The 21,641-nt window shown below is 38.4% G+C and overlaps 2 protein-coding genes across 4 annotated transcripts in view; one reads left to right on the plus strand and one right to left on the minus strand.

Annotated features, from left to right (window-relative positions):
• ANKUB1 (ankyrin repeat and ubiquitin domain containing 1) overlaps positions 1 to 6,474 on the minus strand; it is a 33,679-nt gene extending 27,205 nt beyond the window's left edge. The window contains 3 exon segments of the mRNA XM_087870328.1: positions 2,761 to 2,904; positions 4,260 to 4,353; positions 6,431 to 6,474. Coding sequence (XP_087726454.1) covers positions 2,761 to 2,904; positions 4,260 to 4,353; positions 6,431 to 6,474 — 282 coding nt within the window.
• Positions 6,475 to 16,765: 10,291 nt separating this feature from the next.
• RNF13 (ring finger protein 13) overlaps positions 16,766 to 21,641 on the plus strand; it is a 165,790-nt gene continuing 160,914 nt past the window's right edge. Inside the window, exon 1 of one of the 3 annotated variants that reach the window (XM_045812813.2) lies at positions 16,766 to 17,004. The gene's annotated coding sequence lies outside the window, so the exon portion shown is untranslated. Of the gene's footprint in view, positions 17,005 to 17,084; positions 17,623 to 21,641 lie in introns of those variants that run through there. The other 2 variants (XM_087870278.1, XM_045812806.2) reach the window with 2 other exon arrangements.

The raw sequence follows: 21,641 nt of genomic DNA on the forward strand, positions 1-21,641 counted from the left end.
TATATTGACTATTTAAAAAATGTATTTAGGAGCAGATCACCTCTTAATTTTCTTATGTCTTTCCCTCTTTTCACACAAGCAAAACCTTGTAATTCACACAAAATATAAGCACGCTAAAGAAACCAAGTATTTTGGATTTATTTCACATCACATGATGTATACTTCTATTTTTTTTAAGATTTTATTTATTTATTTGAGAGAGAGAGAGGAACATGTATGCGCGTGAGCTGGGGGGTTAAAGGGTGAGAGAGAGAAGCAGACTCCACACTGAGCAGGGAGCTTGATGCGGAGCTCCATCCCAGGACCCTGGGATCATGACTTGAGCTGAAGGCAGACGCTTAACAAACTGAGCCCCCCGGGCGTTCCTCTACTTGTGTGTTTTTTTTTTTTTTTTAAGAAAATTGCTTACTTGGCAAATTTTTAAACTTTGCAGAAGCATTTGGTTTACATCTTGATATGTCTAAGTTGTACCAAAATAAATGAAGAGACTAGCTTTCCAAAATTCTCAGAAGGTAGAACTACTTGCATTAAATAGCATAGTTAAATAGGAAAGGTACTACTTAAATTTGTATATATCTAATTATTCAATAAAGCAACAACATGACTTAGAATGCAGCTTTTTGTTACCTAAAATAGATTAGACAGCTTAGAACTGGTTGGACTGCATTCTCTGAGGCATGGGATATTTTCATGAAGTATTTTTGTTCTTGTAAGCCCGTTTGGGCTTTTATTATCCATACATACACAGTAAATAGTGTGGACTTTTTAAATAGGCCTCTTCTATCGTCTAATCTAAACAGTAATTAAGTCAGGATGAAACCCAATATTTATGGTCTTTGCAGGTAATTCTCTTCCTTCAGATTCAAGGTACTATTTTTCTTCCCAAAACCACTGGAGAAGGTGAAGATTAGGATCAGTAAAATTTCCATAGATCTTGAGAGTTTTTATTTAAACCCTACACGTTGGCCAGTCCTGTGATGCATAATTATATTCTGCCTCTCTTGAGTAAACCCATTTTACCTCTATACTCTATTTTTTTCCATTAGGAGTTTAAACTCCAGGGAATGGTTAGAGTTCAGTGCAAAGACAGCTTGCACCACTGTGATATATGAGGCTTTATTGGCAGAATTTATGAAATATTTTTATAAGTAAAACTATGAAATAGGTTGCCTCTGGGGAGGAAAACTGGGGGCCAGAGGTGGGAGAAGACTTTTTACTGTATATGCTTTTTATATCTTTCATATCTATGTGAATGTACAACCTAGTTAAAAATAAATAAAAGTTAGAATTTTTTAATTAAGGAAAATAAAGCCAGTGCTGAGTTAAATAATAGTATCCTATTCATGCTCTCAACACACACTATCTACATCCCTGAATAGCTGTGGTTCAATCCCATCCCTCCAGCAGCTCAAATATTAGTAGTAAACTTATGCCACTCTCTCCAAGTAAGCAAACAACAAAGTCTCGAACATCATTATTGGCATTGGAAAATTCCAGGATATTTTAGAAGGTTTATCCTATATAGTACCAAAAACATAGTATATAAATATATTTAAAGACATAAAGAAAGACATTTAAGAAATGAGATGAAAAAAAAAAAAGAAATGAGATGGAATTTAGTGTGCCTAAAAGAGTATTATACTATAATTTTCTTAGTGTCAGAAGGAGAAAAGAAGAAATCAGAGTTGTTTTTATTTACCTTTTTGATAATTAAACATTCTTCAAGAATATAACAATAATACACAAATAAATGCTCATAAAACATTACAAACACATGTACAAATATGTTATTTTTGTTTATTTATGTAGGATCACACAATGCTAATTTTTCTGTGTCCTGTTTTTATTAGTTAGTAATAAATATTTTAGATTTTCTTGAAACATAGACTTCCCACTTAGTCAATCAATGAAATATATTAAAAAACAAAAAAGTTAGCTTTGGTTATCATAAAAAAATTTTAAGTGCTAAATATGAGAAAATTAGTGCCCCATTTAGCAGAGAATGTGTACCTAGTTGCTTGATTCCTTGACGCTCATGTTTTCATATAGGATAAAGAATTAGTATTGAATAACATTTCTTCCCTAGAGATCAGCTCTTAAACTCTTTAGGCCACTTGTCTCGAAGAAATTGTTAGAAATTAAGGATCCTCCACCCAGAAAATCTCTAGGCACATAATTTTGCATATTTTGTAATTTTAGGGTTTTGTAAAGCTCTTAAAGCCCATCCATGGACCCCCAATTAAGCGCCACTAATTAAGGACACTATAAATGGAAAAGGCTATAGGTGTACGTATGTACACCTAATTCATGAATGGCTACTTTGGCTGGATTTGGATGTAGAAATTGCCCTTTCATTCTTATTGTTACTGTTTCTTCCCTCTCCTCACTCCCCTGCCCTAATCCATTGTGGATCCAAGGAAGTGATCAAATTTTCCTTCTAAATCAATATTTCAGATCCACCCCTTGCCCTCATTCCAATATTGGTTTGTGGGATGTTCTAGGATGACTGGGGCAGCAACAAGGGGGATAGAGGAGGGAAGGCAGATAAAGAGTAAACAAGGGGAACACCATCCAGTCTCTACACCTTATTTCCCTGTACAACAGAAATCGTGCATAAGACCAGTTAAACAAATAGAAGAGAGGAGAAGGCAAGAAGAGAAAACTTCTTCCTAAGTTATGAAATGACTTTTGTTGAGTTATCCACAACTTTATTCAAAATGAGGTAGGTATCTGGGACAATTGTTATTCTGATCATCATACCTTAACAAAGCATTTGAGAGTTGAACCAAAAGATATTCCAACATCAGCAAGACTCCAGCTGTCCTTTAGGGCTGCTCCAGCATACATCAGCTCCAGATACCACCTGCCCTGTTCATCTTCAGAGAGAGGAATGTGGAAATGATTCTTAAAAATCAATAGCATGTTATGAAAACAGTGTATCTCAACATTACTAGACCAGTAATATAATCTCTTCTCTTCTACATTTTTTTTCCACTGAGTATTGTTTAAGATTGTTTTGGTCAGATGAAAAGTACGAGACAGGAGTTCTTAACTTAGAGCCTATACACCTCTCCAGAAGTTTATGGATAGAGTTTAGATGGGAAAAAACTATATTTTGTTTTTATTAACTCTAAATGAAACTGAGATTTTCTTTCAATTATGTATGTAGGCAACAAACTAAAGAAGCGGTTGTTGGCTATACCTATGACTTTGTCACCAATAGAAATCACAGATACTTTCATATCACATTATAGTTGTTGCAGAAATCTCAAAATATTATACCGATCACTACTTTGAAATTACAATAGTTATTAGATACATTGCTAAATTCAAAAATGTGTTAATAAAGAAGCCCACATGTTACTATATCACAAATTTGTTTTTTAATGTTTGAAAATTGTATTTCAATATAGCTGGTTTCCTTTTCTTTGTATGTATTTTGCTGTATGCATTTGAAGACATTCTGAGGAGTCCATAGGTTTCACCAGACTGCCAAAGGGATTCATGATATAGAAAGGTTAAGAGCCTCTGTGTTAGAAGATCTGGATTTCAGTAATCACAGTAATCACAGTATCACAAATATCATGTAACTGTGATTCAGTAAATGTGCCTTAGCAAATGGGAATGATCATCTCCAAGTTAAATACCATCTGATGGTCAAGACCTAAATATTTGCCTTAATTTCCCATTGTGGAGGGAATATTTCTAAAAATTTATAAGAAAGCTACTGAATCCAAAGAATTTCTTTTTCTGGTTCTGTAACCATACGTAAGATGGTCAACCTTTCTGAGCTTCAGTTTCCCTGGATGCAAAAGAGGCTGTAGCTCAGAAGTTGTTGAAAGTCCTCTCCACCTCCAAAATCCTTTGTATTCTTATAGTTTTTTCTCACCAAATGTGCCATCTGACAACTGGCATGCTCTACTTATATAGTTTAGGGTTAATGTCCTATTTTTGTCCTTTGATGAAGAATTGCAGTAATACTCCGGCTAGTGCACAACCCACACATTTCATAAAGAGAAGTCAAACTTTTTTTCTTTTTCCTGAGAATTTACTGACTCAGTTTGTTTCCTGTCTAACACCTCCATAGTTACTATCTTCTTATCAAACTGTTGTGTAAGCAAATAATGATGTTTTCAAATAGTTTTAGTTCCCTGTTTGCTGAAATGTACCTAATAGTATCTCTACCCCATGTACAGTTTAAAGCCACTGCATGGTTGAAATTAGTGTACATCTTAGTGGCTTAGATACAAAGTACATACCTTTATCATCAGCTTGACAGCCTCCACAGTTCCATCTGCTGAAACATCAAATGGTTCAAAAGATCCCTCAAACCGGGGATGTACTGTATGGTGACTAACATAATATAATAAAAAATCATTAATAAAAATCCCTCAAAGGCTATGAAAATTCTCATTCTCTCAACAAACAAAACAAAGCAAGCAAGCAAACAAACAAACAAAAAACCCAACCCTGCAACTTTTTTCAAAGAATTGGCTAGCTGGAAAAATTCCAATTCACAATTATGGACAAAAAAGATGGCCAGAGGCAGCTGTTACTATCTAGCTTGAAAGTTGAGCTGAGAGAATGGGAAGAGACAAGTCCTGCTGTATGAGTACTGGGCAACACAGATAGCAGCTGTGTTGGAGGAAATGTTTCCCCGCCAATGGCAGGCAACAGCCACCTTGTTCCTATAGCACAGAAGCCAGCAAACTCGACAATGGTTGGGGCAAGTGTGAACAAGCTCCAAACATGTATTGCAGAAATGCCACACATAAATTAGACTTTTGTGATGTGACCACCATCCGGGGACTCTTGAATCCAAATTCACTCCATGCAGCTGATCAAAGGACCCTTCAAAATAGATATGTGATTGGAATGTACTGGCACACAGTGAAGCAAAACAGATTTGGTTTTATTGAATGTGATAATCCTGAAAGTTCTCCGTAAATAACTCTGAGCTGAAGCATTCTGGCTTCCATAACAACTTTGTGTACTTGTTCCCTGGCGGTATTTCTAATCCTGCCATGGGCTACAGAACAATGTCCACTTGCACCAGGGAGATGAATGTGTGGCCAAATGTCTGTGGTTTTCCCTTTCCAGCTCTGGGTAATAGAATCTGACCAATAACAACGTATAGTTGGCATGTCTGTTAGTCCTTACCTTTATGTTATTTACAACAATTTACCATTATTATCTTCTTCAACTTCCCTTAGCATTGGTGGAAAATATTTCAAACTCCACTCAATAAATGAGGAAAGATATTAAGCACCATTACTCAAGTTAATAGAGTAAGCATTGTACTGGAACTTAATTCTAAGACCCTCCCCATATGATATACTTGGTTTAGTGCCGTAATGTCTGAGTATTCGCTTGCGTATGTAAATCTTGTCTTCTTCCTCAAATTCCTCCTGATCTATGACAGAATCCTCATTTTGCATTTCTTTTTTTTTTTAATTTTATTTATTTATGTGACAGAGAGACAGCCAGCGAGAGAGGGAGCACAGCAGGGGAGTGGGAGAGGAAGAAGCAGGCTCCCAGCAGAGGAGCCCGAAACACCGGGATCACGCCCTGAGCCGAAGGCAGACGCTTAACGACTGCGCTACCCAGGCGCCTCTCTTTTTATTCTTAACAGCACTTAGCACAATGTGAGTCACATGGTAGGTGCTCAGTAAATGTTAACCTGTTGGTTGATTCTGTTCCGATTTCCAACTTGAGTTCCAACCACAAGAAATTTGAAAAGACGGAAAACATAAAAAGGGCAGAGGATTTCCTTGTAGATCTAACTCTTTTTGTATTATATTTTCAAGCGTTGCAACATCATGATATCTCCCTATGTTGTCAACGTTTTGATAGAAAGTTTATTAACATAAGGTGTAGTCGATGCTGTTTTGGTGTCTCCCCACAAGCTGCTGTGATTGTTGACTAGTGAAAGCTTATAGCTACAGCTCCTTCTCCAAGGAATTTCCCTCAGTTGATGGGACCTGCCTTGACAAAAAAGCTGGGCATCCCCCTCAGTAAGTGATGGCCGAGGGACTACAAAAGGCCTGACTTCTCATCTGAAGGAGTGAAAACTCTGCAAAGGACTCTTGTAGATCAGGCCATGGCTGGACTTTACCTGAGACTACATTCTTTTCCACTTTTTCTTCTTCCCAACTCTGCTGAACTCTCTCCTTGACTAGTTTTTCTTGTGCACTCCCTCAGTAATTGATATGCATCTCAATCCCTGTCTCAGGCTCTGCTTCCAGAGAAACCAACCTACGGCAGAGGATCTTAAAGAAGCTCATATGCTTTGAGAAATCACAACCAACTGCTTTGTAGCTTCCTGAAATACATGTTTATTTATACATGTGTATTTTTGTATGCTGTAGTAGACTTGCCTTTAGAGTGAATGGCCAGCTCAAAATTATGTCATTAAGGACTTGTTCCTTACCTCTGTCTCCAGCAGTGATGTTTGTAATGTGACCCTTTTCTCATCATCACAGTTATTTGGACCAGAATGGAACTGTCAGAATCCTTTCTTTTTGGACTGAAGGAGAATGTGACTGTGGTTTGATCTGTAACATGCAGCTTAGTGACTGTCAGTGAATCATCTTCTTCCTCCAATGTGACTGAGTGGCAGAGAAAGCTAAGAAAGAATGAAACAGACATATGAAGAGGAGCATAGGACACAGAAAGAGGATACTCCCATGGTTTCTGTTGCCCTTGAATCGTGAGACACCTTCTTTCTATATAATACATTCCCCCCGTTTTGCTTAAACATGCTTTAGTTGGTTTCTGTTACTTAAAATCAAAAGAGTTCTAATTCATGTTTATCCTTTAAGATTCAGCATCGTTTGGAAAAAGATAAGGATATTCATTATCAGCACAATAGTTATTTAATGTCTTTGCCAAGATATTAGCCAAAATGTTTCAGTAAGAGACATAAACCATGTACCAATATGTAAAAATCTCCAAGATATATCATTAGGTGAAAAAGGTGTGGAACAGAATGTTACGTATACTACCATTGGAGGAGGAAGGAGGGAAATCATATCTATAGATATGATATATGATACAGATAGTTTGCATAGACCTCAAAATCCCTGGAAATATACTCAGGAAACTAGAATCATTGTAGAGAGGACTTGAGCAGCTAGGGGTCAAAACTTTTCACTGTGTTTCTTTCTTTCTTTCTTTCTTTCTTTCTTTCTTTCTTTCTTTCTTTCTGACTTAATTTTTTAGAGAACTTTTAGATTTACAGCAAAATTAAGCAGAAAGTACATAGAGTTCTGCTATACCTTTATATCTCCTGCCCCCACACATTACAGCTTCCCCCATCAAAATCCCAAACTGAATGGTACATTCATTACAACTGGTGAATCTATGCTGACACATCATCATTGCCCAAAGTCCATACTTGACATTTGGGTACACTCTTGGTGTTGTACATTTTGTGGGTTTTTAACAAACTCATAATGACATGTATCCACTGGTATAGTATCATCTGGAATAGTTTCATTGCCCTAAAATCCTCTGTGCTCTGCCATTTATTCCTTTTCCTTATGCTATGGTAACCTCTGGTAACCACTGATCTTTTTACTGTCTCCATGGGTTTGTCTTTTCCAGACTGTCTTATGGTCAGAATCACACAATATACATCCTTTTCAGATATGCTTCTTTCACTCAGTAATATGCATTTACGTTTCTTCCATGTCTTTTCATGACTCGATAGCTCATTTCTTTTTAGCATGAAATAATATTCCATTGTTGGATGTACCACAGTTTATTTATCCATTCACTTACTGAAGGATGTCTTGGTTGCTTCCAAGTTTTGACAATTATGAATGAAGCTGCTATAAACATCCATGTGTAGGTTTTTGTGTGGATGTAAGTTTTCAGTTCACTTGGATAAATACCCTGGAGTACAATTGCTGGATGGTATGGTAAGAGTATGGTTAGTTTTGTAAGAAACTGCCAAACTATCTTTTGGAGTGGCTGACAAAATTGCATTCCTACCAGCAATGAATGAGAGTTCCTATTGCTCCACATCCTCACCAGCATTTGTTGCTGTGTTTGCATTATCTTTTTATTCTTTTCAAATTTTGAACCATGTGAAAGCATTAACTACTCAGAAAATTAAATTAGATGAAATACAATAAAGTGAAAAAAAAAAGCCTAACTCAGTCCTTTCAAGAGGGCTTCCTGATCTCTCCAGGAAAGTTGACCTCTCCCTCTATTCCATCACTGCATCATACATTTTTAAACTATTGGAACTTTTATACTGCATTCCATTTATTATGTCAGTGTTACCCTCTCCCATTAGACTGTGGCTGTTTCATGGAGGGGCAGTATCTTAATCACCTTTGTATCCCCAGTGGTCAGTGCCTTGCAGTGTGAATAAACAAGCTAGATTATTGTAGATTGATATCATTAAAAGTTTCCTTGTAATAATGAAATGATAAGTAGACTTGAAGCTCTCATAGCAATCTAGGGACAGCTTGAACTGATGAAGAATAAACTTGAAAATTTTCTTAGTTGCAGTCTAGAAATAACTTGCTTTAGCATCTAGAATCTCTTTTTGAGTTTTTTTCCTAGGAGTTTTAAATTAATTTAGTTAGCCTACTGGGTGCCTCCTACCTGCAGTGGAATATGATAGGTCTTTGTAAAATTTGGTGATGAATGTGATCTTAAGGGATTTGCCATGGATATGGAAAATGGTAGCTGTCCAGCACACCTGGACCAGGAACTGTATTATAGGATGAAGTGTGATAAGAGATGTACAAACAAAATAGATGGTATGGAAGTGAAAAGACACTGGATCTGACATAAAGATATACCGTTCATTCATTTTAGTCATTCAGTACATATACACTGAGCCTTTACTATGTATCAGGCACTGTGTTTGGAGTGGAGGAAAGGTTAAGGGTAGGTAAAGAATAGTGGGGAGGGACAAAGACAATAATTCATAAGCAATAAATAGCTAAGCTTTGTTTAAAGAGAATGGTCAGATAGTAGGGATAAGCATGGAAAAATTAAAGACAAATCTAGCAAAATAGGAAAGGAAGTGCTTGTTAGGAATAATGGTATGACAGAATTAGGTTCAATACAGGGAAAACAAGTAAATAAGAAGATGACACATACCAAGGGAGAAAGAGCAAGAAAAAAATTTTACAAGATCTGTACTGGGGTAAAGAAGGAAACAACTATGTCACAATCAGTCACTGATATTTTCGTCCTCTGATCTCTCATATATTTCATAGATGGAAATCTATGATTCTTGATTCTTATTTCTGCATTTAGAGTCATAGCATTCTCCCTACTACAGTTTAACCCCTTACTTTAGGTTCCTTTTAAAAACTGTGAAATAGTCACATGTTTACATTGATTTTAAAATATTTTCTGATTTATGATGTATTGATACATGTCAGACGTGTTATATGATATATACAAAACAAGAAGAAATAGAACTTTATGTCACATGGTAAATAGTATTGTATGGGAATACTGAATGATTGATGATCCTTTACAATACTAATTACCTTAGGAGTATACGCTTTGGTATGAAAAATGCTCAATGCTGATGTGTTGAGAGAGAATTGATGGCATCTGTTTTTTTATTGAAGGTTAGTTGAAATACAATATTATATTAGTTTCAGGTGTAAAATATAGTGATTTGACAATTCTATACATTACTCAGTGATCACTGCCATGTATAGTCACCATAAACGTTTTCACGGCATTGTTGAGTATTTTCCTTATGCTATACTTTTCATCTTTGTGACTTATTTCTTTTATAATTGGACGTTTGTACCTCTTAATCCCCTTCACCATTTTGCCCATCCTCCCACCCACCTCTCCTCTGGCAACCACAGGTTTGTTCTCTGTATTTGAGCCTGTTTGATTTGTTCGTTCATTTGATTTTTTGTTTTTGTTTTTGTTTTTTGGATTCCACATATAAGTGAAATCATGTGGTATTTCTTTTTCTTTGTCTGACTTCACTTACCATAATACCCTCTAGGTCCATCCATGTTGTTGCAAATGGCAAGATTTCATTCTTTTCTATGGCCGAGTAATATTTCGTTGTATGTAAGTATGTATGTGTGCATGTATGCATATATATGTATTTATATGCTGCATCATATATATACCACATCATAAATACCATATATTCTTTATCCATTCATCTATTGATGGACACTTGGGTTGTTTCCATACTTGACTATTGTAAATAACCCTGCAGTAAATACAGAAGTGAATATATCTGGGGCACCTGGGTGGCTCAGCCGGTAAGCATCTGCCTTCGGCTCAGGACATGATCCCAGGGTCCTGGGATCTTGTCCTGCACCGGGTTCCCTGCTCGGTGGGAAGCCTGCTTCTCCCTCTCACACTCCCTTTGCTTGTGTTCCCTCTCTTGCTGTCTCTCTCTGTCAAATAAATAAATAAAATCATAAAAAAAAAGTGAATATATCCCTTCAATTTGTGTTTTCATTTTCTTTGGGGAAATAGCCAGTAGTGGAATTACTGGATCATATGGTAATTCTGTTTTTAATTTTTTGAAGAACCTCCATACTGTTTTCCATAGTGGTTGCACCAATCTACATTCCCCGCAAACAGTGCATAAGGATCCCTTTTCTCCACATCCTTGCTAACACTTGTTATTGCTTGTCTTTTTGATACTGGTCATTCTGATGAGGTGGTGTCTCATTGTAGCATCTATTTTTAATCTACAATTCTGCTTTTATTTTTGTAACTTTAAAATTTGTCATTGAGTTCTGTTGTTTTCATCTAAGAAGGCATAAATACGCATTTGAATCACCTGATGAGCCTCTTGATATGTGGATTCTAACAGAGTAGTTCTAAAATGGGGTCTAAGATTTCAGTTCTAACAAACTCCCTGGTCCATACTCTAAATAGCAAGGAACTAAAAGCTCTTTGGAGATCTTTAAAAAAGTAATTGTAAAAAGAAGGAGAGTTTGAGTCAACTGCTTCCCGATTTAATAGAAAGAAAATCAAAGGAAAATTATACTTTAAACTTCCATGAAAAATAGTCCTACAAAATAGTGATTTCAATCTTGCAATCCCTAATTTTCTTGAAAATGATCAAATATATAAACAAAACAATCTATAGAGATATGATAGATATCTTTAAGCATTTTTCATTTGTAGAGTGATAAAAGTAAAATGAGTTACCTTCAGTTTAAAATTCATGAATTTTTAAGTTAGATTTATTAAAAAATAATCTTTCAGCAAATGAAAAGATGCAAGCTTATTTTGACCACAAAGCTTGCTTCATATTTCTCAACCTACCGAAGGTTTCAGAACTAGTAATCTCTATTTTGTTTTGCTTTTTTTAAAAAAATATTTTATTTATTTATTTGAGAGAGAGAGATTGAGAGAATGAGTGGGAGGAGGGACAGAAGGAGAAGCAGACTCCGGAGCAGGGAGACTGACATGGGACTTGGGTCTTGGTCCCAGGGCTCTGGGATCATGACCTGAGCCCAAGGCAGAGGCTTAACTGACTGAGCCACCCAGGCAAGCTAGTAGTCTCTGCTTTGAATATGAATTAGGTGTAATGATTTACTGTGTTGTCTCCCACTTCTAAATAGTTCTTGGTAATCAGAAAAGCCTTTCATAGAAAGCATTTGTCTGTAGTGCCAGGTTAGACCTTTTTGCAGTAGGCCAGTTTCTTGAGAATCAAAACAAGTTTGAAAAAAGGAAGTTGAATTCTTAATTCTTGATATACTTCCTGTCTTCATATTATTCCTGATTCATTTAAGGTACATTTTAGTTAGTTTTTTTTTAATGTAATTTATTGTTATTTTAATTTTAACTGGAAAAGAAATCATGCAGGTTTGGACAATCTTAAAACTCCTAGATATATTGAGTTAAACATAATATGTCTTTGTAAGTGCATAGCAGAGTTTGCAAGAAAGTAAGGGATACCCTCTTGGGTCAACCAAAGAGGCAACTAAAAATCAGATTTTACAGTTTCTTGAACTTGCTATTTAGCAAAGAAACACATGAAAAGAAACAATAGACTAAAGAAGATGGACTTAACCTGTAAAAGGAACAGATGATTTAGAAGTTTGGTCTGAGGATCACCAGCATCAGCAGGGCCCTTGGCTGGAACTTTAGAATCTCAGGCTCCACCAGAGACCTGCTGAATCAGAATGTGCGTTTCAACAAACTCCCAGGTGTTTCTATGTATAATAATGTTTGAGATGCACTAGTTTAAATGGTATCATAGTTGAGAGATACTAGGAAGATTTCTCCTGACTGCCGGTTTTCCACTCATTCATTTTAGTATCTAAAATTTCATTTTCTGCGCACCTGGGTGGCTCGGTCAGTTAAGTGTCTGCCTTTGGCTCAGGTCGTGATCTGGGGTCCTGGGATCGAGCATTGGGTACCCTGCTCAGTGGGGAGTCTGCTTCTCCCTCTCCCCCTACCCCTCTCCCTGCTCTTGGTCTCACTCTTGGTCTCGCTCTTGCTCTCTCTCTCTCTCTCAAATGAATAAAAAAAAATCTTTAAAATTTCATTTTCGTTTAAGGCATTGTGGTTTCGGAAGCTAACCTATAAAATATATACTTTTAACAAGACTAATGCTCTTGTATTCATTTATTTAGAAATTTTCTAAACGACAGTTGGAAAAAGCTTTGGAGATGTAAGACAGCTGAATTTCATGTGTTGGAGAATGAGGGCTAGGCTCGGATAAGGGGTGTTGTTGAGGCAGGACAGCCATACAGAGATAGAATGTGATAAAACTGAGGAATGAGGGGCGCCTGGGTGGCTCAGTCGTTAAGCATCTGCCTTCAGCTCAGGGCGTGATCCCAGTGTTCTGGGATCGAGCACCAGCATCAGGCTCCTCCTCTGGGAGCCTGCTTCTTCCTCTCCCACTCCCCCTGCTTGTGTTCCCTCTCTTGCTGGCTGTCTCTCTCTCTGTCAAATAAATAAATTAAAATCTTTAAAAACAAAACAAAACAAAACTGAGGAATGAGAGGTTTTACTTGCCCAAGTTCACCCAGGAGAGTTATTTGGGTCCAGCCTGGAGCCCTCCCTCTCATGTTATGTTGGCCACTTATTGTTTATCATTTCAGTTCGGAACTCAGGCTCTGATATGGATGGACTTGCATTCAAATCCCAGTTCCAGAACCCAAGAGGTCTATTCCATTTCTCACTAGCTGCACGAGTGTGGATGAGCTATTTAATTTCTTTGAACCATAGTTTCCTGGTCTGTAAGAATAAACACATTAGTAGGTACTAAAGTTGTCATGAGGATTAATCAAATGTGTAAAAAACTTAGTACAGGGTTGCTACTGCTGTTGTTATTATTAGTGAGGGAGCGGGAGACGAGGAAAAGTCTGGGAATACTTTGAGAGCACAGATCACCTGGGGATCAAGAGCTAGATATAGGAGATAGCAATATTGAAAGGAATGATAGGCAAGCCTTGAGAATAAGCAATACCAGCTTTCTTTTGATTTTTAACTGCTTTGTATATCTTCTCCTTCCTTTTACGATCAACCTTTTGGTGCCCTTTAAGTTTTAGTTATTATGTCTTGTTTAAAAGAATATAGCTGATAATCTATCTTTTAACTGACAAGTTTATCCCATTTACCTCTTTTAGAGGGTGACTGATATATTTCTTGTGGCCTCTGTACTGTATTTGTATTTGCCATATATAATACCTACAATATGCCCCTTTCCCACCTCAACTTTCCTGCCAGTCTATGGAGTAATTATGTTTGCTTTATTCCATTTTTTACATCTACTGGTTTGAAAATTATACTCAATTTCTTGGCTCTCCATATGTTCTTGCATCTCACCCCTTCTTTCTGCATTCAATTTTTGACTTCTTGAAGACATCCTTTAGAAGTTCTTTCAAAAAAAATCTCTTACTTTGCCCTTGCATTTAAATGATAGGTTGGGATGCCTGAGTGGCTCAGTTGGCTAAGTGTCTGCTTTCAGCTCAGGTTCTGATCCCAGGGTCCTGGGATTGAGCCCCGTGTTGAGCTCCCAGCTCAGTAGGGAGTCTATTTGTCCCTCTGCACACCCCCTCCATTTTGTCACTTAAATTTTTGTTTGCTTATTTTGTAATAACTTTGTTAGCAAATAGAGGAAGATTGCTTCTCAGTGTCCCAAATAAGAAAGGAAAAATTCAAGTTGTATGTCATTCATCTTATTTTTTTTAAAAAGATTTTATTTATTTGTCAGAGAGAGAGCACAAGCTCACAAGCAGGGGGAGCAACAGACAGAGGGAGAAGCAGGCTTCCCGCTGAGCAAGCACCCCAATGCAGGACCCAACGCAGGACCCTGGGATCATAACCCGATCCAAAAGCAGGTGCTTAACTAACTGAGCCACACAAGTGTCCCTGCCATTCATCTTAGATAAAGAAAGGGAGGCAACTCATCCCAAGGGAAACAATGAGCAGATCATTTTCAAGGCATTTAACCTGAAACAGATTTTTTTTTTTGTCTGATCTTTTTTGATTCCCTTGAAAACAAACAAACTTTGTTGAAAAACCTTTCTGACTGGGGCGCCTGGGTGGCACAGCGGTTAAGCGTCTGCCTTCGGCTCAGGGCGTGATCCCGGCGTTGTCGGATCAAGCCCCATGTCAGGCTCTTCCGCCATGAGCCTGCTTCTTCCTCTCCCGCTCCCCCTGCTTGTGTTTCCTCTCTCGTTGGCTGTCTCTATCTCTGTTGAATAAATAAATAAAATCTTAAAAAAAAAAAAAAAGAAAAACCTTTCTGACTGATACTTGTCCTTTTGTGTTCTGAGCTTTTCACTTACTATCTTACAAGATGAACTTATTCATTAGTTTGGAGCTTGGTAAAGAATTGGGAGTCTTTTCTAATCTTTGGACCAAAACTCCCTACAACAGTTTTTAGTTCTTCTTGGTACTTTTTCAAATGTGCCTACTCCTACATATATGAATTCCTATGGATTTTTTATGGATTCTATTCCTTCTTTTATCACAGTAATAATTTTCTTTTCTTTTCAAAATGAAAAGATTCTAAAATTACCATTTTTTTCTGATTCTAAATATAATAATGTTTAGAGTCATTTTAACATCTCTAGTTAATCTCAACACTTAAAACACTGCTTTCTTGTCACTATTTAGGGAGAACGACTTCTAAGCCATTTTAGGTAGTTAGTTATTTGGTATTCTGTCTGTATTTTGGAGGTAGGAAATGCTACAGTTTCACATGCTGTTTATACTTTCAGGAGGAGGTAAAGTAAAACCTGTCGGACACAAAGTCCTAAAAGCTTATTTTCTTTTATTTGTTTTTATAAGGAGATAATTAGCGACTATTAGTATCATGTGCCATGTTAACCGTTCATGTTCTTGAAAACCACTATTAAGATATCTATCAATCTTACTGTCTGACATACTTAAAAAAAAATAATTGGTGTATTTTCCCAGTCTATATTCTTCCGGTTTGTCTTCATTCATCACAGTGGGGAGAATAGCTGCTTCTGCAGGGTGTAGCACAATTCTTTTGTAGAAATGCAGTACAAATAGCACATTACCTTGTTCATAACTGAGAGAACTATACCTATTGTGATCTGAATAGAAGAATAAAGTGAGATTAAAATGTTCTGTACTAGGGATACCTGGGTAGCTCAGTCCCTTGAGACTCCGACTCTTGATTTCAGCTCATATTTGATCTCAGGGTTCTGGGATGGAGCCCTGAGTGGGGCTCCGAGCTCAGTGGGGAGTCTGCTTGAGGAGTCTCTCTCCCTCTGCCTCTCCCCCCAACTCGTGCTTGCATGTGCTCACTCTATCTCTAAAATAAATAAATCTTAAAAAAATGTTCTGTGCTCAAGGTACTTTTATTTAAGGAATAAACAAAGCTGTCCCCCTCTTTTTTAAACATGTAGAATATGCACCTAATTATTGCTTTTTTGATGGCATTCAAAAAATCTGATTTAACATAAAACCAATTTGAGATAATTTAATGAAATGCTTATAAAGATATTGTAACTATGTTTACATTAATTACACCAGCCTTTATGTAATATTTCCAAATCTGATTTTGTTTGCTCCTCCCTCCCCTTCCCTCTTAATTCTGATTTTTATCTATGACTTTCTTAAAGGTAGGTCTGTGTATTAAGTATTGAATGTCTTCACAACTGATGAAAATCTAAGAATATATAGTATGTGTAGTCATAAGATACATAAGAGAGCAAAGTCCTTCTGATGGCTTTTATTGAATTTTATTTTACTGTAATTTTTAATTTTTTCGTGTTTAAGTTTTGAGTACGTAATATTCACAATACTCAAAATTCAAAGGGCACAAAAGCATACACAATATGTTAAGTTTTCCTCCCATTCCTGTGTCCCAGCCACTCAGGTATCCCCAGAGCAATTAGTGTTACAAGTTACATCAGAGTTGTTCTACAGGTGTTTTTAAGTGATAACCCCCTCTAGTACCTCCGTTGTTTAAAAGATAAGGTCGAACAAAGTGAAACCTGTAATGGACTTTTAAAGGCACCTTCTTTTGAAGCAGAAGCAGGACGGAATCTAGGTTTCCTGGCATTCTAATTCAGGACTTTTTGCAATCTTCACACTAAGCCACCTTGCCTCTTTAAAGTGGCTAGTTGGCAACTGGCTAATCAGTGCTGTTGTTCTAATTGAGGCAATTTAAGTTTCAAAGTAGTTTGGTTTAAGATCGGAATATCCGGTACGCAGAAGGTTAATCAGAAGGGCAGTAGGGGGCGGGGTTTTTTGGCTCTCCAAAAGGAGGCTGGGGTTTTAAAAAGGCTGACCTAGGGCTTAATCACACGGTTGACTTTTGCTGAGTCCCGGGGATGGCGCGTGTCAGGCCCAGAACGCTGACGTCAGCACAGCTCCGAGCCGGGCGTCCGGGTACTCGCTTTCGGCCTTCGGGCTGCTGCTGGCATCTCTAACAACGCGACCCGGGCACTATCTAAGGCGTTGGTGGGTCTCGGTCCCATCCCTCCGGACCTCAGCCTGGAAATCGTCCAGAGGGGATGAGGTTTCGTCCTCGCCCCTTCAGCGGGTCGGGTGAGTGTGGTGCAGGGAAGAGACTTGTCGGTGCCAGAGCCAACCCCGCCCAGGGGCAGCCGGCCAGCTGGGTCTCGGGCGGCTTCGTCCCAAAGCCAGAGCGGACCAAGCCGGCCGGCCCTGGGCGCTCGGTACGGTCCCCTCCAGACGCCACGGCCTCCACTCCTGGAAGCAAAAGGTGGGGGGGTAGGTTTCCATAGCCAGTCCCCTCAGGCAGCCTGCCCCCTCACCGACAAAAAGCGGATTCTTCAGCTGCGCTGCAGAAGCCCGCCCTACCCTCCTCTTCCCTTCGCGGAAAGACAGATCACGCGGCCAAGAACGCGACTCCACGAACTGGGCTTTTTTCCCTGCCAGCTGGAGCAAGCAGAGAGGCGCTGTGTGGGAGTGGGAAGGGGCCTTAGCAAACAGCTCTGTGGCCCAATGACTTTTCTTTGTCTTCGGGTGCCGGCCAATGAGCCGTGTGGGGCGGGACTTCCGTCTAGCCTTGGTGTTGTTGTCCGCGCTCGGATTCCGGCTGTGGGGGTCGGTGCGGATATTCAGTCATGAAGTCAGGATAGGAACTTCTCCCGCAGCGACGCGGTGGGCGAGCCTATTTGTGTTGCGGGGTCGGGCTTCCAGGTAAGAGCCTACCTGGCCTCGCCGTTGCCGGGCAGGGGATTGTCCCCCTCGCGGCCTGGCCGGGAGAACACACCCCCTCGCCGGCCCTCTGTGGCGGCCCCTCTGCTGAGGTCTTTGCTGCTCCTCCCCAGGCTGGGTGCGGAGGAAGTAAGGCTTTTTGCAAAAGATTACAAAAAGCAAAAACCCCTCTGTCCTCAGAGGGCCGATTCCCGCTCTCCTCCACCCCACCCCCACCCTTTGAGTTTGTACGTATCTAAAGTTGTATTATCTGTTTTGCTTCTCACATTCCCATCCTGCGGTGGCAGGACCCTGGAAAGATGCTCGTTCGGAAGGCGTCTCTTGGTCAAGTACCTGCAGTGAAGTCTCTGAATGAAATCACTTGACTTAAGTTGCAGGGACTGTGTAACCTTTGAAAAAAGGAGGGCAGTCACCTCCTTTCTTTGTAATCTCCTTCCATCCCCCACTGGATGCTTAGGTTGAAGGTGGGACGTGACTCTAGTAGGGACAGATTTCATGTCCACGTCCTCTTAAAGCCGGCAGCTCTGCCAGGACACTTACGGAGTTGACCCGCACTGATAAGAGAACTCAGTCCCAGTGAGGGAGTGGGCAGACACAGAAGCCAAGCGATCCCAGAAGCACTCAGGCAACTTTAGTGGCTGCCACTGAGTATTTTCTGCTAGTTTTTGGTGAATTCCTCTATTTTGTCGTAATCTGGCAGTAGTAAATTTCCAAAATTATTGTTCCATCTTCTGTTTCAGCACCGTGGGCAGCTGCTCAGGTCGTTTTTGTTGCCCCAAACTTGCCTGAATGTTAAATGTTCCTCCGTGATGCAGCAGGAACAGTGAAAACGAACGCATTCCTTTCAACAATGATCTGTTGTTCTCCAAGGAGAACATCTGCAGTTTTTGATACAATATAAATAAGTAAGATGGGTGTGCCTCCAAAGGGTTGTAGTGGAGAAACAGATCAATTCAAGATTTAAGGATGGGCTTGCAAGGGTTTTATCTACTTAAGGACCGTTTTTAATGGGTTGAGGAGATTAGTTCTCCTCAAAACTGGACTTGTAGTAGTTAACAAAACTGGACTTGTAGTAGTTAAAAGGAATTTTAAACAGAAGGTAAAAAGTGTAGTGCAGTGCTGTAGTTTGGAGCCCATAAGATTTATTAATGGATTTTGGAATCAATTTAGTGCATTGACATTAACGTTAGAAAGAAAAAAATATCAGAGGACATCCTATGGAGTAAGACTAAATATTATTTTATGAAGGTTTTGCTTCAGTTTTTAAAAAATATGTGTGTATGAAGAGGAAGATGTAAATGTATACCATATTGTGGATTATGGCAAAACAGTGGCTCCCAGATTTCGTTGGGTTCGGCCTTCAGCTCTGCCACTTACTAGTTCTGTGACATTACCTGTGAGTAAGGGGAGAACTGTAGGAATGATTTGAAATAAAATGTTTTTTACGTAGTTAAGCCTCAAAGTTTTGGGGTTTTTTGTTGTTTTGTTTTTGAAATGATTGGGTAGAAGCCCGGTTATTTCTGTGTCAGAAATGACAACTGTTTTATTAACATATTTTTACCAGCGTGCTGTCTCCATGCGTAATAGTAAATGATGTGGACATAATCTTGGTTTGTGAGGTTTAATACTGAAGGGTTTGAGGTAAGTTCTCATCTATCCTGTTTAAAGCTTATTTCTCCCAAGCATTTTGGGAGGGGCCTAAACTGTTACTAGCATTCAACACCCTTCTTTTGACATATTTATCAGAAGTTTTTCAGGCACTAATTTTAACAAAGTTAAGGCAGGACTAAGGGTATGATAAGTTTATATCTCTGAGTTAAAGCATTTTATGTTTTATAATTCTTGCCATAAAGATGTATAAAATGAAGTGGCTTGGTCAGATATGGTATACTTACTTCATGTTGCTGTGACCTAAGAATGGTTAGTGTTTAAATAACAAGTGTCATTTTGGACATTTTAAAACCTGGGAGTTAATGTTTATCAGAAGACAAATGAGTTTGAGTCAAAAGAGTATTTTGTACTATTTGACATATTACTACCATATGGCATTGCATATGGTAGTTTCATATGACCTGAAAAAGGGAAGAAAGTTAGTAAGCATTGTTTTCTCAAAAGAGGAAACAGAACTAATAGACAAGTGAATTTCTTTTAATAAAGCATGGTTTAATAATTGTTTAAAAATTCGTGTAGTCTGCAAATATTTATTGAGTATGTATCGAAAGTATATTAAGCTTTACAAAGCTTTTACCCAAAAGTTGATTTGGAAACAATGAGAACATATAATTGGTATTGTCAGTTTACATATTATAACATATAAATAAAAACAACAGTAGTAATAGCTAACACTGATTTTTTTTTTTTTTACACTATGGGCCAAATATAATTCTAAGCACTTTACATTATGTCCTATAATTCTGTTATTATTGTGGTAAGTAATACAATTATCCCCTTTCTCTAGAAGTAGAAACGAAGACCTTACAAATCCATAAGAGTTCATGCAGATTTTTAGTGGAGTAACTGGAATTTGAACCTAGGCATCCTGACTATAAAGCTTGTCCATCTTGTGCCATGTTTTATTTAAAAAAAAAAAAAAACAAACCAGAATGCTGGGGCACCTGAGTTGGCTCAGTTAGTTAAGCATCTGACTCTTGATTTCAGCTCAGGTCATGATCTCAGGGCTGTAAAATCGAGCTCCATTTTGGGCTGCACACTGGGCGTGGAGCCTGCTTAAGATTCTCTTAAGCAAAATAAAAAAACCCAAAATAAATAACAAAAACAAATAAAAACAAAAAAAAATTAAAAAATACAGAATGCTATGGGGTTATTTTGGATTCTTACTTGTTTAGATGATCTTAGCTAAGCTCTGTTAGCCCTCTGTTTCCTCAATTCCTTCCTTAGAAATACAGTATTAAGCCATTATGCTTTTGTGGGGATTAAGATAATTTGTAAAGGACTAGACAGAATGTGTTCAATAAATGATACATGCCTCAGCCTTTTTCCTTTTATGTTGAGGATGTGATCATTTGAAAGGTTATTAGCAGTTGGAGGAGGATGGAAGAAAAAAATAGTTCCTCATAAGGATGCTACCCAAGCAGAGAGTAGAAGTAGGAAAGCAGAGAACATTTGCCAAGATTGTATGTTTAAGGAACAGGCTGAAGATAGATTGATACAGAGTACAGAGATGCCATGATAAGAATTTTGTATATGATTCTAAGTTGAGAAGAAGCCCTCTTTATGGATATGAATCTGGAATAGAAGTGCAGTGAAGGAGTTTAAGCCTGGAGGTAAGAATATCGTGGAGTTTAATTACAGTACAGTTGGGGCAAGAAGTGATGATGGTGGGATTGCAAGGAAGGGTATAGATTTGGAAAATGTTGACATCAGAATTGGGAACTGATCTGAGTATGGGTCTAAGACAAATTTTGAGGAAGGATAGTGATGTTATTTATGAAAATAAGGAGATTATGATGAAGAACAGGTTCTGGTGGGAGGGAATTTAGGACGAGAATTTATGATAGGGATTTTAGTGTCAATGCTGAGCTGTTCAGATATTTGGAAATGTACAGTGGGAGCTGGGAGTTGTGTGTACTCCATAAAGAGGGAAAAGCCCGTTGTGAGGAGGTGGTCTAAGGCAATCACTCTCCCGTGGGTCAGTTTCATAGGAGAGAGAAAACTCCTGAAGTCCTCAGAAATGCAGATTTCTCACTTGATAGAGATATACCCACTATTTTTTCCTGTGACATATTTTGTGTCCTGGGAGGATGGGAGGGATGATAGTAGAGAGGAAAAACTTTGGAAACCTAGCAGTGCTCACATTTATTATTTGAAAAGAGAAGCAGTAAATTGGAGGCTCCGGATTTTCATGGTAGGAACTTGGAAGATACTGTTATTTTTATATAGTGCCAGGCGTAGGCATTTATACACACATGTTGAACGTTGAATTGTTGTAATAGCTCCAGATTTGTTATTTTTGTCCTCTTTGTTATCCTGAATTGATAGCA

This window comes from Ursus americanus, chromosome 20 (genome assembly GCF_024610735.1).
Source record: "Ursus americanus isolate L20-20 chromosome 20, mUrsAme1.1.p, whole genome shotgun sequence".
Lineage (NCBI taxonomy): Eukaryota > Metazoa > Chordata > Mammalia > Carnivora > Ursidae > Ursus > Ursus americanus.